Source organism: Strongylocentrotus purpuratus, unplaced genomic scaffold, assembly GCF_000002235.5.
Source record: "Strongylocentrotus purpuratus isolate Spur 01 unplaced genomic scaffold, Spur_5.0 spur5_scaffold_8, whole genome shotgun sequence".
Lineage (NCBI taxonomy): Eukaryota > Metazoa > Echinodermata > Echinoidea > Camarodonta > Strongylocentrotidae > Strongylocentrotus > Strongylocentrotus purpuratus.
This window is the reverse complement of record NW_022145614.1, coordinates 5699074-5711980: the sequence shown is the minus strand read 5'-3', so window position 1 is coordinate 5711980 and position 12907 is coordinate 5699074. Positions and strand designations below refer to the sequence as shown.

Genomic DNA, 12907 nt, shown 5'->3' with positions numbered 1-12907 from the left:
CAAAATGTGTATTTCCTGCCTGCAATGTACACCCTGCATCTCACCTGTTCAGGCAGCCTTGGCTGGGCATTTGCAGACAGAATCCTTTTCTTGAGCAGTCTCTTCTCCTTCATCAAGGTCTCTCTATGGGCCTGAAGCTGCTGGTCCAGGTACTCCTGTCTGTGCTGTAGTCTGGCCTTAGCGTAGGCCAGGCCCTCTGCTTCCAGCTGCTGGTAGTGTCTGTTGAGAAGACCGATGCTCAGCACGGCCCAGTGGTGGACGGCAGCATTCTAGGTTTGGTTTGGTGCGACAGAGGAGAATCACATTACAGGTGAACAACAATCAAGCAGTTCAAGAGGAATGTAATGGCATACATGTACAGAAATGACAAGATTTGCAATGATCAGGAAGAAGTTGGATATATAGTTATCCTAAAAGGTACATTATTATAGGGATCAAACAAAAAAAAACAAAAAAACAACTAGATGGAACTTTGACTGCGCACAGTCGAAATGATGCCTCCGTCATAGAGCAATTTTACAAACCAAAACAGAAGAAATTGTTCAAATTCAAGTTCAATTGTAATCCATTAACAGGTTCTCAGAATATCGTGATTACAAGCAATTTCTCATATACATATATGACCCTTTGATCTTTGACCACATGACCCTAACATCTACTCAGTTCATTGGCTCTGCAAGATGTCCCGAGTTAAATAGTAATCCATCTGTCAGTTCTAATGAGAATGCGTTCACAAGCTATTTTTGCATACATAATGAGCCCATGACCTTTGACCTTTGACCTCATGACCCAAGAATCTACTCACTTCATTGGCTCTGCAAGATACATACATGATCTAAGTTTGTGAGGAATCCATCAATCTGTTCTAATGATAATGCGATCACAAGCTATTTTTGCATGCATAATGAGCCGCATGACCTTTGACCTTGACCTCATGACCCCAAAATTTAATCAGTTCATCGGCTCTGCAAGTAACATACATGATCTAAGTTTGGGAGGAATCCATCAATCTGTTCTAATGATAATGCGATCACAAGCTATTTTTGCATGCATAATGAGCCGCATGACCTTTGACCTTGACCTCATGACCCCAAAATTTAATCAGTTCATCGGCTCTGCAAGTAACATACATGACCTAAGTTTGGCAGGAATCCATCAATCGGTTCTTGAGATAACGCGATCACGAGCTGTTTCAGCATACATAATGAGCCCTATGACCTTTGACCTTGTGACCCCAAAATCTAATCAGTTCATCGTCTCTGCAAGATACATACATGACCTAAGTTTGGCAGGAATCCATCAATCGGTTCTTCAGATAACGCGATCACGAGCTGTTTTTGCATACATAATGAGCCCTGTGACCTTTGACCTTTGACCTCGTGACCCCAAAATCTAATCAGTTCATCGGCTCTGCAAGATACATACATGACCAAAGTTTGGCAGGAATCCATCAATCGGTTCTTCAGATAACGCGATCACGAGAACGGGACGTACGGACGGACGGACGGACAACCCGAAAACATAATGCCTCCAGCTACTTCGTAACGGAGGCATAAAAATAAACAAACAATAAGTTAGGTCCATGGATTTAAACAATATCAATAAAGACCATGCATAGTAATGGTTAGAGTTACAATAATTTGGACCTAGAAAAGTCACAAAAGAAGATTTATGTTCCACCTGTGGAACTAAACTGTATTTTACAATTCACAAACTTGTATCAAAAAAATTTAAAAAGTGAGTACCTTGTCATGGACTAACTAAATTCAAGAAATTGAACGTTTTTTATTTGTTGAGTTGCCTAAAACTGTGCAGCAGTAAAATTGATAATGGGTACGGTAAATTACAAAACATTTTCCCTCTTGATATTCGTGTTATCATCTAGTTTTCTACCAATTTTGAATCCTATTTGACTTCAAAACAAAGAATATTATAATCATTCGAAAGTTTTCGAAGAATTACGGGAAGACTGATCCCTTCATTACCAGAATAGATCGGTAGTTAAATCAGTCAATCATATGCCTTACCTTAAACTCCCCATGTAGTTCACCGTCTTCCATTCTCCTCAGGAATGATGGAATAGGGGCACCTATAATCATCAAACAAAAGGATAAATATATTATCTTAGTATCCTACTAAAACAGACACACAAAAAAGCCCCAGAAAACTGCATTTTAGTCAGTACATTCTAGAACTATCCGTTGTTTCTTTAGTAATAATAATAATATTCTGTGTTTATATAGTGCTCAATACATCGATCCAACGATGTGCCTGAGCGCTTTACAGATATATTATTACCCCGGTCATCAGATTCAGGCTTACCCGCAAACAATGTATGCACATTTTCCACTCCCTGGGGAGCATTCCAGCCAGTCGCCATTTTACAAGCGCACACTTGCTCGTCCAACTACAACTTAGGGGGTAAACATTGTTCATCAAGAATAAAATATAAATAGTTTACAAGCCAATTAATTGTGGAATTCATATTGGAAAAAACACGATGTAAATTCAAATGGATTGGGATTAAGATTGAGAGATTAAGATGGAAAATTAATATCAGCCAGGTGAGGTTTCAGTAGACAAAAAAGGTATTAAAAAAAAAAGCAATCAAAACTCCTATTCCATACTGCAGTTCATTTTTTTTAACTTACCAACAATATTAGAAACATGAACAACTGCTGCTTGATCCCCAGTCCAAGCCCTGTAGAAGAAAAAAATAGGAGAAATTAGAACTTCTCTATTATTCAATTTAATTAGAGCATCATTCATACCTTAGACTCAATAGCATGGTTGATCAAACAATTTAAAGCTACTTACCATTAATGAATTGAATGTAGACTGTATAAGCCAGGGTAATTATTCTGCATTATTTGTAGAGTGCTTAGAGACTTCTGATAAAGGTACGTGTTCGGCGCTATATAAGCACTATAATTATTATTATATGTTGTATACCTCCATTTGGCATTGACATGGTTAACGGTTTGTTTTCCCATTACTTGAGGTAAGATGTTCATGAATTCTACATCTCCTACTCACATGAGGAACCAATTCAGTTGAAGTTGGGAGGATAATATGAAGATACCATGTCTGTGTATCTTGTTCATGACAAACATTTGTGTTTTGTCATGTAAATCATAAATGCATTTCCTACGCAATGATCAAATGCAAATTGCTCTGTGGAACAGTTCCCTCCCATTATAAATCAACAAGTTTTGCATTTAATCTTGCAGTGTTCTTGTGAAAGACAGTCCTTTCATGATGATTTTTGTGAGTTAATTCATCTAAACTCTAAATCCAAAGGAAGTACTGATTGTTACTCTTTAATATTACCAATATGTTGTTATTGGGACATGCCGATTATCAAAGACATATTTGCATTAAAATGTAGTGCATGCTCAAGTGACAAAAACTCCATGGTCACTTTCTATTGCTGACTAAATCACTCATTTTAAACCTGAATAAAAGCCATTCTAACCAAAGCCCTACATGCTCACAAAAAGAAGCCCAGAGCAAATGTTGCTGGGGGCCAATTTCATATCGCTGATCTATAAATAAAGTTGGTAAATAGGACTTCAAATGGTACCTCTTCACAAGCATAACAAGACAGTTGAGCTGATCTCGTACTCTCTGCGTCTCGGCCTTACTCTCGAAGACGTCATTCCGCATCTTAGAGATGGCCTCTCTGAAAGCTTTGTTGTCAATGCTGGCACTTGACAGGGACCTCTGATGTTGAGGATTCATCGTGGCGAGTCAGTTATGTCCTCTGTCTGTGTAATGTGTGATAAAAGAAATTACATTTATAGTATAACACCTTACATCATTTTGTATTTATCATTGTTTTTTGTTACAGGTAAAGGTATTGCCATACACAATTTTCAATTGGAACCAAATTCTATACATTAACCCCTGCAGATATCATTTCACATTTGTCTTCTGGTTTTAAAGGTGAAAAGTGCTTCGCTGTAAAATAATTTGTTGAATAAGAAAATATAATCACTATAAAAAAATTTAAAGAAAACAATGGGGTATAGCAAAATTATGAAATCTAGTTCCAAGTTAGGATATGCATTATTATTTATTTTCTATTTATTTTCTATTTGTAGGATGGGGGGGGGGGGGGTCTCAACTCTCAACATGTAATAAATGCAGACAAAAATATCCCATGTGCCCTTACATGTAGATTTCACAAAAATCTACATCAACTAGCCACACTGCCACTACCATGAATATTTAAGACTTATTGTCAAACACATGCAGCCTTAACAGGATTGACAACATTCATGAAAGTAAACTCTTTCAAATTTACCATATTCAAATTTGAAATTATCATGTCCAGACAAACAACATGCGAGAAGAGTCTACTAGTATTTCAACATGAAAATTTGAATAAAATTCTATGGAATTGCATAGAAATATTCCAATACAATTTTCATTCTACACAGCTCTAGTTTCTATATTGATTTTCAATGAAGGGTGAAGTGTAGACATTATTTATGTTTTGCCTAGTTATTTTAACCTATATTTTTTCTTCAGTAAAAAGTAATGGTTTAATGCTAAATCAAAACTCATCAGAATAGGAAAAACTATCATTGATAAGGGTTTCATTGACCATCCAACCCTCCCTCCCTTACGGGACAAAAATGGATATGAAAGTACACTAGTGCCCAAAAAGCATACTAATGCTGCTATGTGTGGCCAGATGGTCAGTCGACTTTCTCCTCCATCATCATTTGCATTAACTCCTGGGAGCTCCGACACCGATGCCAAAGGCGTCGGAGCTCGAGAGCCCTTTTTTTGAAAACGATTCACACAGCGGGTTGGGTCACATTTTTTCGCAATGTAAAGAGGTAGTAATTACAGTTTGACTTACAATGTCTTTGGACTCCTCTGGGCATCTTTCCAACTACTTAAAATTATACTTTGAAGAAGTCTTCGATAGGAAAAAAAGGTGATTTTTCGTCCGAACCCGACAAGGCAACGATTCATCCATGTTGTATCACCGTTCACTCGAAATTGCTGAATATGCATGAATCGAAGAGACAAAGCTCTTCTCAACCTCTTGCATATTCAGCAATTTCGAGTGAACGGCGCTCTATAATATGATTATTCATATTTGCTCCGCCGCTACTGCGCATGCATACTTTCTCTTTGCCATGTAATTGAATGAACAATACAACATGGATGAATCGTTCGGTTACATTGCAAAAAAATGTGACCTAACCTGCCGTTTCAAAAACAGACTGTGGAGCTCCGAAGGAGCTCTCTAGAGTCACTCAAGCAAAGCATGCTAATGTATTGACCTCTAGCACTGTACTACATGCTGAGAGGCAGCAATTACACACACTGCACACAATTGCACTTTAATGCACACAATGAATACAATGTGGCTTATCGGCAAGTTTGACACTTGGACACTAGACTCACGAATTGAATTTTCAAAATATTTTGAAACTGCTATTAAGGTGTCATCAAATGTCACTAAAGTACCGATTTTCAGTGAACTCATTTGAGTTTTGTACAGTGGTGAATGTGGAGAATCAATAGAACAATTTTTAATACACAGCCAGGGTAGCAAAGCATCTATGTGTGCCTGGAGTTACTGACACTGCACTGTGCATATATCAGCTACGCCGTCCTTTTCGGACAATACATACAAATTAACACATGGGACCGAGGCGAAGAAGATGGATTTTCAGGCGTAAACTTTTAAGCTACATAAAGAAAAATTTGCAACTGTTACTTCAGTTTTGATACATTATTGTGTACCTACTATTTGGTAGATCTGGAATGCCTAATATCAATTCATTACCTCTTTTAACACATCCAGAGAAGCGAGTAGAATTAAGAAATTTTTGGCTCTGACTGGAAAAGTTTTTTTGGTTGCTCGGCAATACTAATAATTGACGTTGAGGGCGACAAACATTTTTTTCTGAAAAATAAGTCGCAATCTCTCTCTCTCGCAAGTTAGATTGTTCGATGCCCTTTGCCACCCCCCTTTTTTTTTGGGGGGGGGGGGGGGGTACATTTTGCAACCCTAACAACATAACTGAATTATTTAAACTCAAATAAGAAATAAACTAACGTACCAAATATACGAAGGAGTCAGCTAACGAAAAAAATTGGTCTTGATGTGAAAGTACTCTTGATGTGAAAGTACTCTTGAACAAAAAATTGTTTTCATCTTTGAAATCTAAAAGCTCAAAGCTGTTTACATATTCGTCTGCTTTTTTTTTTATTCATGATGTCAAGTACGAAACCATTTTTTAATCTTAGCTTAAGGATTGGTCATTTAATTCACTAGAGCTTGGTGCATAGTAGTTGCGTTTCTAGAAAATGGTAAACAGGGAGTGTGACCTTTTCCGGTGAACGACCCTGCATACAAATTTTAGTTTTATGTTTTGTCTTCGCCTAAATGGGGAGGGGGTGCGGGTACCCTAACTAATATATATTTAGCCATAATTAATAATATTACCATTTCCAGTTTTTCAATTTAACGGAAGATTTCAACTCATCATGTTAACCCCGTTTTGACATATGGTTGTGTGTATGTAGCCACAGACCCATTATAATGAGTATAACCAATTAACTATCAAACTAGCGATGACGCACGATTGCTAATAAGACGAAAGAAGTGACAAATTGAGAGGCTTGTCGGAGTTTCCCCTTCACTAATTTGTCAGCCCTGCCCGCAGCGGGATCTCCCTGTATTATCCAATGCAGACCGAGTTAATACGGACCGGATGTGATCCAATCCCACAAACGTGCATCTACGTAACAAAGCACCTTGACGGATTTTATCTTCGAAATTTCGTATCACTTCATAAAGGGAAAAGCTGCGAAAACATGTCGTAAGCCGAGTTAGATATTTGGAGCAGGAGGATAGGGAAATTCGACAACTGTAGTTTCTTTCATTCCGTGGATTCAAGAGGTATGGCTAGAAAATGACGATAATATCAACGTATCTCAGGATCATCGTCAACGTCTTCAGAACATAATGGAGTCTTATATGAACAGAGAGCCGCTACAACTTGGGGCAATGTGAAGGACAACAGTATTAACCTGAGGTAACAAACTGGCCGACCTTAAAAACTATATATATTTTTAAAAAAACACAACTCAGAATGCAGTACAGTACTCATAGGCCTCCTATATTCAAGGTCATTCTCCTAGGGGAATCGGGTGTCGGCAAGACTTCACTTTACCAACGGTTTCGTGCAAGGGACATACCTCTGACACAGTGTACAGCACTAGCACTGGACAGCTATCAGTATAACAGGCAGTTTCCAGTTGGACCACAGAGCAAACCTATACAGGTAAAAACAATCCAAAATTACTTCATGATATCTATGAAATATTAATGTATTTAATTATGGTTATTTTCGGAGCCGGCTGTACTTTTATATTCTTGAGAAATAGTTTTGTTCTTCTTCTTATATCGCATATATTCATATCGCCTGGTGACCCCCTGGTGACTAAAATTAGGCTTTCTTGCAACGGAAATTTGAGAGACATACTTTTATTCTTGGTCCTTCGTATAGTTTCAATCTAATAGTATTTGGATTTCAAATTAAAAGTGCCTAGAAAAAGATACAAAAGTATCTCTATACGAATTGAGAGACATGTACAATATTCGTCACCCTGTACCATCACAATAAAAGTAACAGTTTGTATTTTGGCAAATTTAATTTTTTTTTTTGATTCGTGCATAACTGAACAACTCATGAAACCAAGTAGTATGATTTTGAATGTAAACCTTTGTTTACCAGTATTCTGTTGACATTTTGATGTGTTACAGTGTTGAAAAGCTTATAGCGAAATTTATCATTCATATCTCAATTTAAGAAGTGAAAGGAGTATATGCCGAAGAATAAGATTGGGCTTATGAAATCAAAACGAATCGAGCAAGCTTTTCAAAACAATAGGTAATGTGTAATAACTATTATGACAATTTAAAACATAAAGTGGAATGAGATACAGTAGGATGTGTTGCATTGAACGCAATTATTATCAAACGATTACAACCCTGTCACCCCCCTCTCCCGCCCCAGCATGAGAGGGAAGTACATTTATTTATTGTGTTTGAAAACAACTCTCGAAGATATCGTTTGATGGTTTACATAATATCTGGAAACCTTTCAACAGGTTCGGAAAGCATTTAATGAAATTCAATAACGTACGTACATTTACACTCATTTATGTCTTTATTCTTTTTACATATAAACTAATATGTAGAGCAATCGACATAAAATTATGTTAAAGACGTAATTAAAAATATCGTTTGAAAGTATTTTCTGTTACAAAATTATACATCATCTATCATATAATAATACTATTATTCATGTTTTCATGTTGTTCAGGTTGAGTTATGGGACACTGCGAACATGGAAAGGATGCACTCTCTCACAGACAATTACTTTCGGGAGACCACAGCGGCCCTGCTCGTCTACGACATCGCAGATAGCCAATCTCTTCAGAGGCTCTCATACTGGAGGAACGATTTAAAGTACCATTCGGATAGAACTTTAACGTTCCTTGTCGGGAACAAGGTGGACTTGCCACCGGACACATACGAGGACGGACAGACGACAATCGAACACGCGCGAAAAGTCATGGCGACGAATTTTGAGGATTTCCTGGGTGCGTACGAAGTGTCGGCCAAAGAGGACTACCACGTGGAAGAAATGTTCCATAAGATTGGGCAGACGCTGTGGGAGAATTATAAAGATGAACGGGAAAGTACCGGGACTAGAAGTTTGCCAGAGGTACCAGAAGGGATGGGCACCATCAAGTTGGGAAAGGACAATAAAGGAACTAGATTGAGGTTGTCGGTCAGGAAGGAAAACTGCTGCTATTGACGGCGTTGAATTTATCCTTCAAACTTTTTTTTAATTATATACTGTTAATAATGAGACGTACAATGATCACTCTCCTCACCTCTGTATGGAATAAGCAAGGAATTATAAGAGCTAAATGCATTGTTAGGACCATGTATTCTCAAATCCGTTCATTCGGTCATTGAGTTGTTCACTCATTTAGAGTGGAGCACCATATCATTTGTCGAAGAGAAATAACGTTTCGTCTCCACATACGCAATTGGTTTACATAAAGAGGAATATCAATTATGAACAACGCAACATGTATTCAAATTAATGCTGGATGCTTTAAAAGTGATGGGTCTAATGAGCGGTATAGGAACCAGAAGTTAAAGCCCCACTGTCCTATTTTTAGCTACTTGCTCCCTCCATATAGAAAACTTCCCCAATCGGTGCCTATTGGTCCATCATGATCCTCTTTTGCTTATGTTAGTTGAGAGCTGAGTTGATGAGATAGCCACCTGTCACTGACCTGGCTGGGTGGTCTAATCCCTTCTGGCCCAGTAGTATTGACGGTCTTTAAAAGATACCTCAACGTTTGTAAGTATTTAATTGTAGAACATGGAACAAGACTGATAGATTCGTGTTGAACTTTGTCTAAGACATTCCACTCAACCACGAAGATAAACCACGGACCTTCTTACCCAGGCATACAATTACGACACTTCCTGCTTTCGTTATATGCTCCTTCATACCAGTACAATGAGCGTGTATCATCCCGACTGATAAGGAAGGCTGAAATTAATTATCGGGATTAAACGTTTCGCAATCGACTGTGGTAGGAAATTCAATTTTAAGAAGAAGTCTACAATTTTGGTTTATTTTTAACCATTACATTGTAATTGATGCACCTCGTGTTATATTTTGGACGTGTTTACATGTCTCTCTTTTGCCCACCTCACCAAAGACGGCCCCTCAAAATTTACTCCAGTCAGATGCTTCGGGCCAATTAATGCCGCGTAACTTTCGTTAAGAGTATCTTTGTAAGTACTATTTTGTATTGTTATGAGTATCCATCAATCATCATTATGTATAAAATAAATTGAACAATTCACGAACAATAATTAGACGGTTACTTCCTGTACAGCTTCTTTAAAAAAAAAAGATTTTGTTGAAAAATAGTACTTCTTAGGTTTTGAGAGTATTATTAGCACAAAATCAAAATTAGCACCTTTCGTGAAATACCTGCTTTATCTTGAATTTAAGTTTCTATTCGATGTTTTCAAAAGTAGATAAAAAGGATTGCATTGTTCATGAATCTTAGAAGTTGAAACTCCTGAAAAATTATTTCTTGATACTGGGTTGATGTTGCTGTTGTTGTTGTTGTTGGTGCTGTTTTTCTTCTTCTTCTTCTTCTTCTTTTTCTTCGTCTTCTTCTTCTTCTTCTTCTTCTTCTTCTTCTTCTTCTTCTTCTTCTTCTTCTTCTTCTTCTTCTTTTTCTTCGTCTTCTTCTACTTTTTCTTCTCCTTCTTCTTATCATTATTACTTTGGTTTTTGTTGTTGTTGTTCTTTTTGGGACATTATTTGATTTTTTTTGTTTTTTTGTTTTGTTTGTTGGTTATCTTCCTACCCATAACGCGTAAGAATAATGTTACGTCACGGAATTTGTTTATATTATAATTCAGTCGCACCTTTAAGTATAACAAATAAGAACATCATTCGTAGTAAACTAACAATTCTTTGTGAAGAGTGTGCAATTAATCAATACTGGAGAAAACCAAATGCTTGGGAATATTGGTCATTATATCCCAGAGCACCGTATGATTGGAGATAATGATAGCCAGAAATCTGTTTCGATTACACTTAAAAGAAATTCTGTGTATTATTTGGCATTACAACTTCCACGAGATTGCCTTGAGTGATTTGTTCTTTTTTGGTTTTTGTTCTTAACTTGAAAACGTATTTTAACTCGACTCTTCATGACAAAGACTTGCTTTATAACGTAGTAGCAATGTACACGTATATTTAATGGCACACACCAATGTACTATTTCTATCTGGGTATAATACTTGAATTGTTTATCGATGTATTTTCATTGATGCAAATAAAATCACGATTGTTACAAAATGAAATAAATGTTGTAGCATTACCTAGGCTTTAAACATGCAGGATTAGTAGAAGTTAAATCAAAATTACAAACAATTTACTTAAAATTACCAGGTCCTCCCTTTTTTTTAAAATCTAGAAAGACCTTGAATGTTGCTATTGTTTAAACAAACGTTTATGATGTATTCTAAATAAGATAGATAATTTACGCATAATGGTTAAAAAAAAATCATGCAGACTGGCGATTTTTTGTTTTGTTTAAAGACAAGCTCTAGAAGGCGTAAATAAAAATAGTTATGGATTATGGTTATACCCAAACATATACGATAATTCTCAAAGGCAAAACGTAAACTGTCAATTGTGTATGATGTTATTACCTAAAAATGGAAACATGACGAACTGAGTCAGTCACATCTTTGAACGACTGCTTAATCCGTGACACATGAAGGTATCTATAGGAGATCGTGATGGCATTAAGCGTTTGAACGTTGCCATGGCAACTCAGAAATCCATGGAAAGGAATTACTGATGTTTCGTCATTTCATTTCCGTCCGTAATACAAATTTAACTTGAAAAGTGGACCAACAGAAAATTGGGATGAGATAAAACCGTGTTTCTTTAAAAAAAAATAGTTGACATACAATATTTCATAAAGAAAGCGAACTAACTCGGTTTGAAACCGATTTCTCTCTGCAAAAGACTTGTATATCCCTTTCAACAACTAGGGGCCTATATTGGTATGTTTAATTCACCTAAACGATTAAAATCCCCTTTTCTTCGCATTAGAGAGTCAGGCGGGCCAGTTTAATTATCTAAATTCGAGTTTCACCCGTGCAAACAAAGAAAATCCTGTTTGAAAACAAAATCATGTAGGCCCTATAATGGTATAGCAGATTAAAAAATAATAATAACAAGATAATTATACTGCATTTGAAACCTGTAAGCTTTAACACAATATGCAGAGATAGCGAGAGAGAGAGAGAGAGAGAGAGAGAGAAAGAGGGGGGGGGGAGAGAGAGAGAGAGGGAGGGAGAGAGAGAATGAGCGGAAGAGAGAGAGATATGAGGAAGGAGGGAGGCAGGCACAGATTATCGAGATCGCTAGAGAGAGAGAGAGGGAGAGAGGGGGAACCGGATTAAATTATTCTACTTCTTTTTGCCTCTCTTTTTTTTTTTTTTTTTTTCATAGGTTTTTATTCATTTCTCTCATAAAGAAAAATTGTACATTATTTATGACATTGTATACAAAATAACAATTTTTTTTAAACATAGGTCTTAATAGATTTTCCAATGAACTTTTACATTTACATACAAAAGTTACACATTTACAGATGAAAAATATTCACATAAACAAAATTATATTTTCACCAAAATTAAAAAAAAAAATTAAAAAAAAGAATAAAAAGAATAAAAAAATATATATATAAAAAAAAAAAAAAAAACTAGACATAATACTTGTTTTGAACAAGTATAGGTGGGCTGGTCAACTAAAATTTGAGACAAAATAGAGCAAAAATAAGCGAGATACTGCTAAAATGCAATGTCATTGATGTAATGATGTAAACGAAATTCACCTTCCTCAGGCATAACACGCAACGTAAGAAATTTCTGATATGTGCCCTTTAATCGTAATTTTTACTATGATGAAGCATGAAAATGAAAGATGGTGTTGACTGAGCGTGTAGAGAATTGTCTCAGCTACATCATATCGAAATTTGAAAGAAAATCGATCAATATTTACAGAGATACAATCAATGTTACATAAATATGCTGACGTCATTATATGCAAATTCGTATTTTGAGTTCCAAGGCCATTATTATGATGTCACAATACACTTAATGGCCAAATGAGACATGGGATCATATTTCCGACTCATACTCTATCTAAATATGAAAAAACATTGAAGGTCACGGTTCATTCCGAAGAACTATAATGGATTTTGTATAGGCATGTTTTTGCCCATATATGCTATGTAATAAAAGAGCTCG

The 12907-nt window shown here is 36.4% G+C and overlaps 2 protein-coding genes across 3 annotated transcripts in view; one reads left to right on the top strand and one right to left on the bottom strand.

Moving 5' to 3' along the window:
* Positions 1 to 5921, bottom strand: part of LOC105436842 — a 12175-nt gene extending 6254 nt beyond the window's left edge. Inside the window, exons 1-5 of one of the 2 annotated variants that reach the window (XM_030975851.1) lie at positions 5810 to 5921; positions 3584 to 3767; positions 2652 to 2701; positions 2028 to 2089; positions 45 to 269 (exon numbers count right to left, since the gene is read on the bottom strand). In XM_030975851.1, coding sequence (XP_030831711.1) covers positions 45 to 269; positions 2028 to 2089; positions 2652 to 2701; positions 3584 to 3741 — 495 coding nt within the window. In that variant the 5' untranslated portion in view covers positions 3742 to 3767; positions 5810 to 5921. The remainder of the gene's footprint in view (positions 1 to 44; positions 270 to 2027; positions 2090 to 2651; positions 2702 to 3583; positions 3768 to 5809) is intronic. The other variant, XM_030975852.1, reaches the window with a different exon arrangement.
* Positions 5922 to 6667: 746 nt separating this feature from the next.
* On the top strand, positions 6668 to 9975 carry LOC581191 (ras-related protein Rab-35). The gene is made up of 2 exons (XM_781205.5): positions 6668 to 7313; positions 8358 to 9975. Exons 1-2 carry the CDS (start codon positions 7122 to 7124, stop codon positions 8853 to 8855), a joined length of 690 nt encoding a protein of 229 aa, XP_786298.1. The 5' UTR covers positions 6668 to 7121; the 3' UTR covers positions 8856 to 9975.
* The last annotated feature ends 2932 nt before the right edge of the window (positions 9976 to 12907 follow it).

Excerpts from the sequence above, each read along its gene's own strand:
- LOC581191 (XM_781205.5), top strand. The coding sequence starts at position 7,122 with ATGCAGTACAGTACTCATAGGCCTCCTATATTCAAGGTCATTCTCCTA. Across the intron at positions 7,314-8,357 it reads CACAGAGCAAACCTATACAG|GTTGAGTTATGGGACACTGC; the intron begins GTAAAAACAATC and ends CATGTTGTTCAG.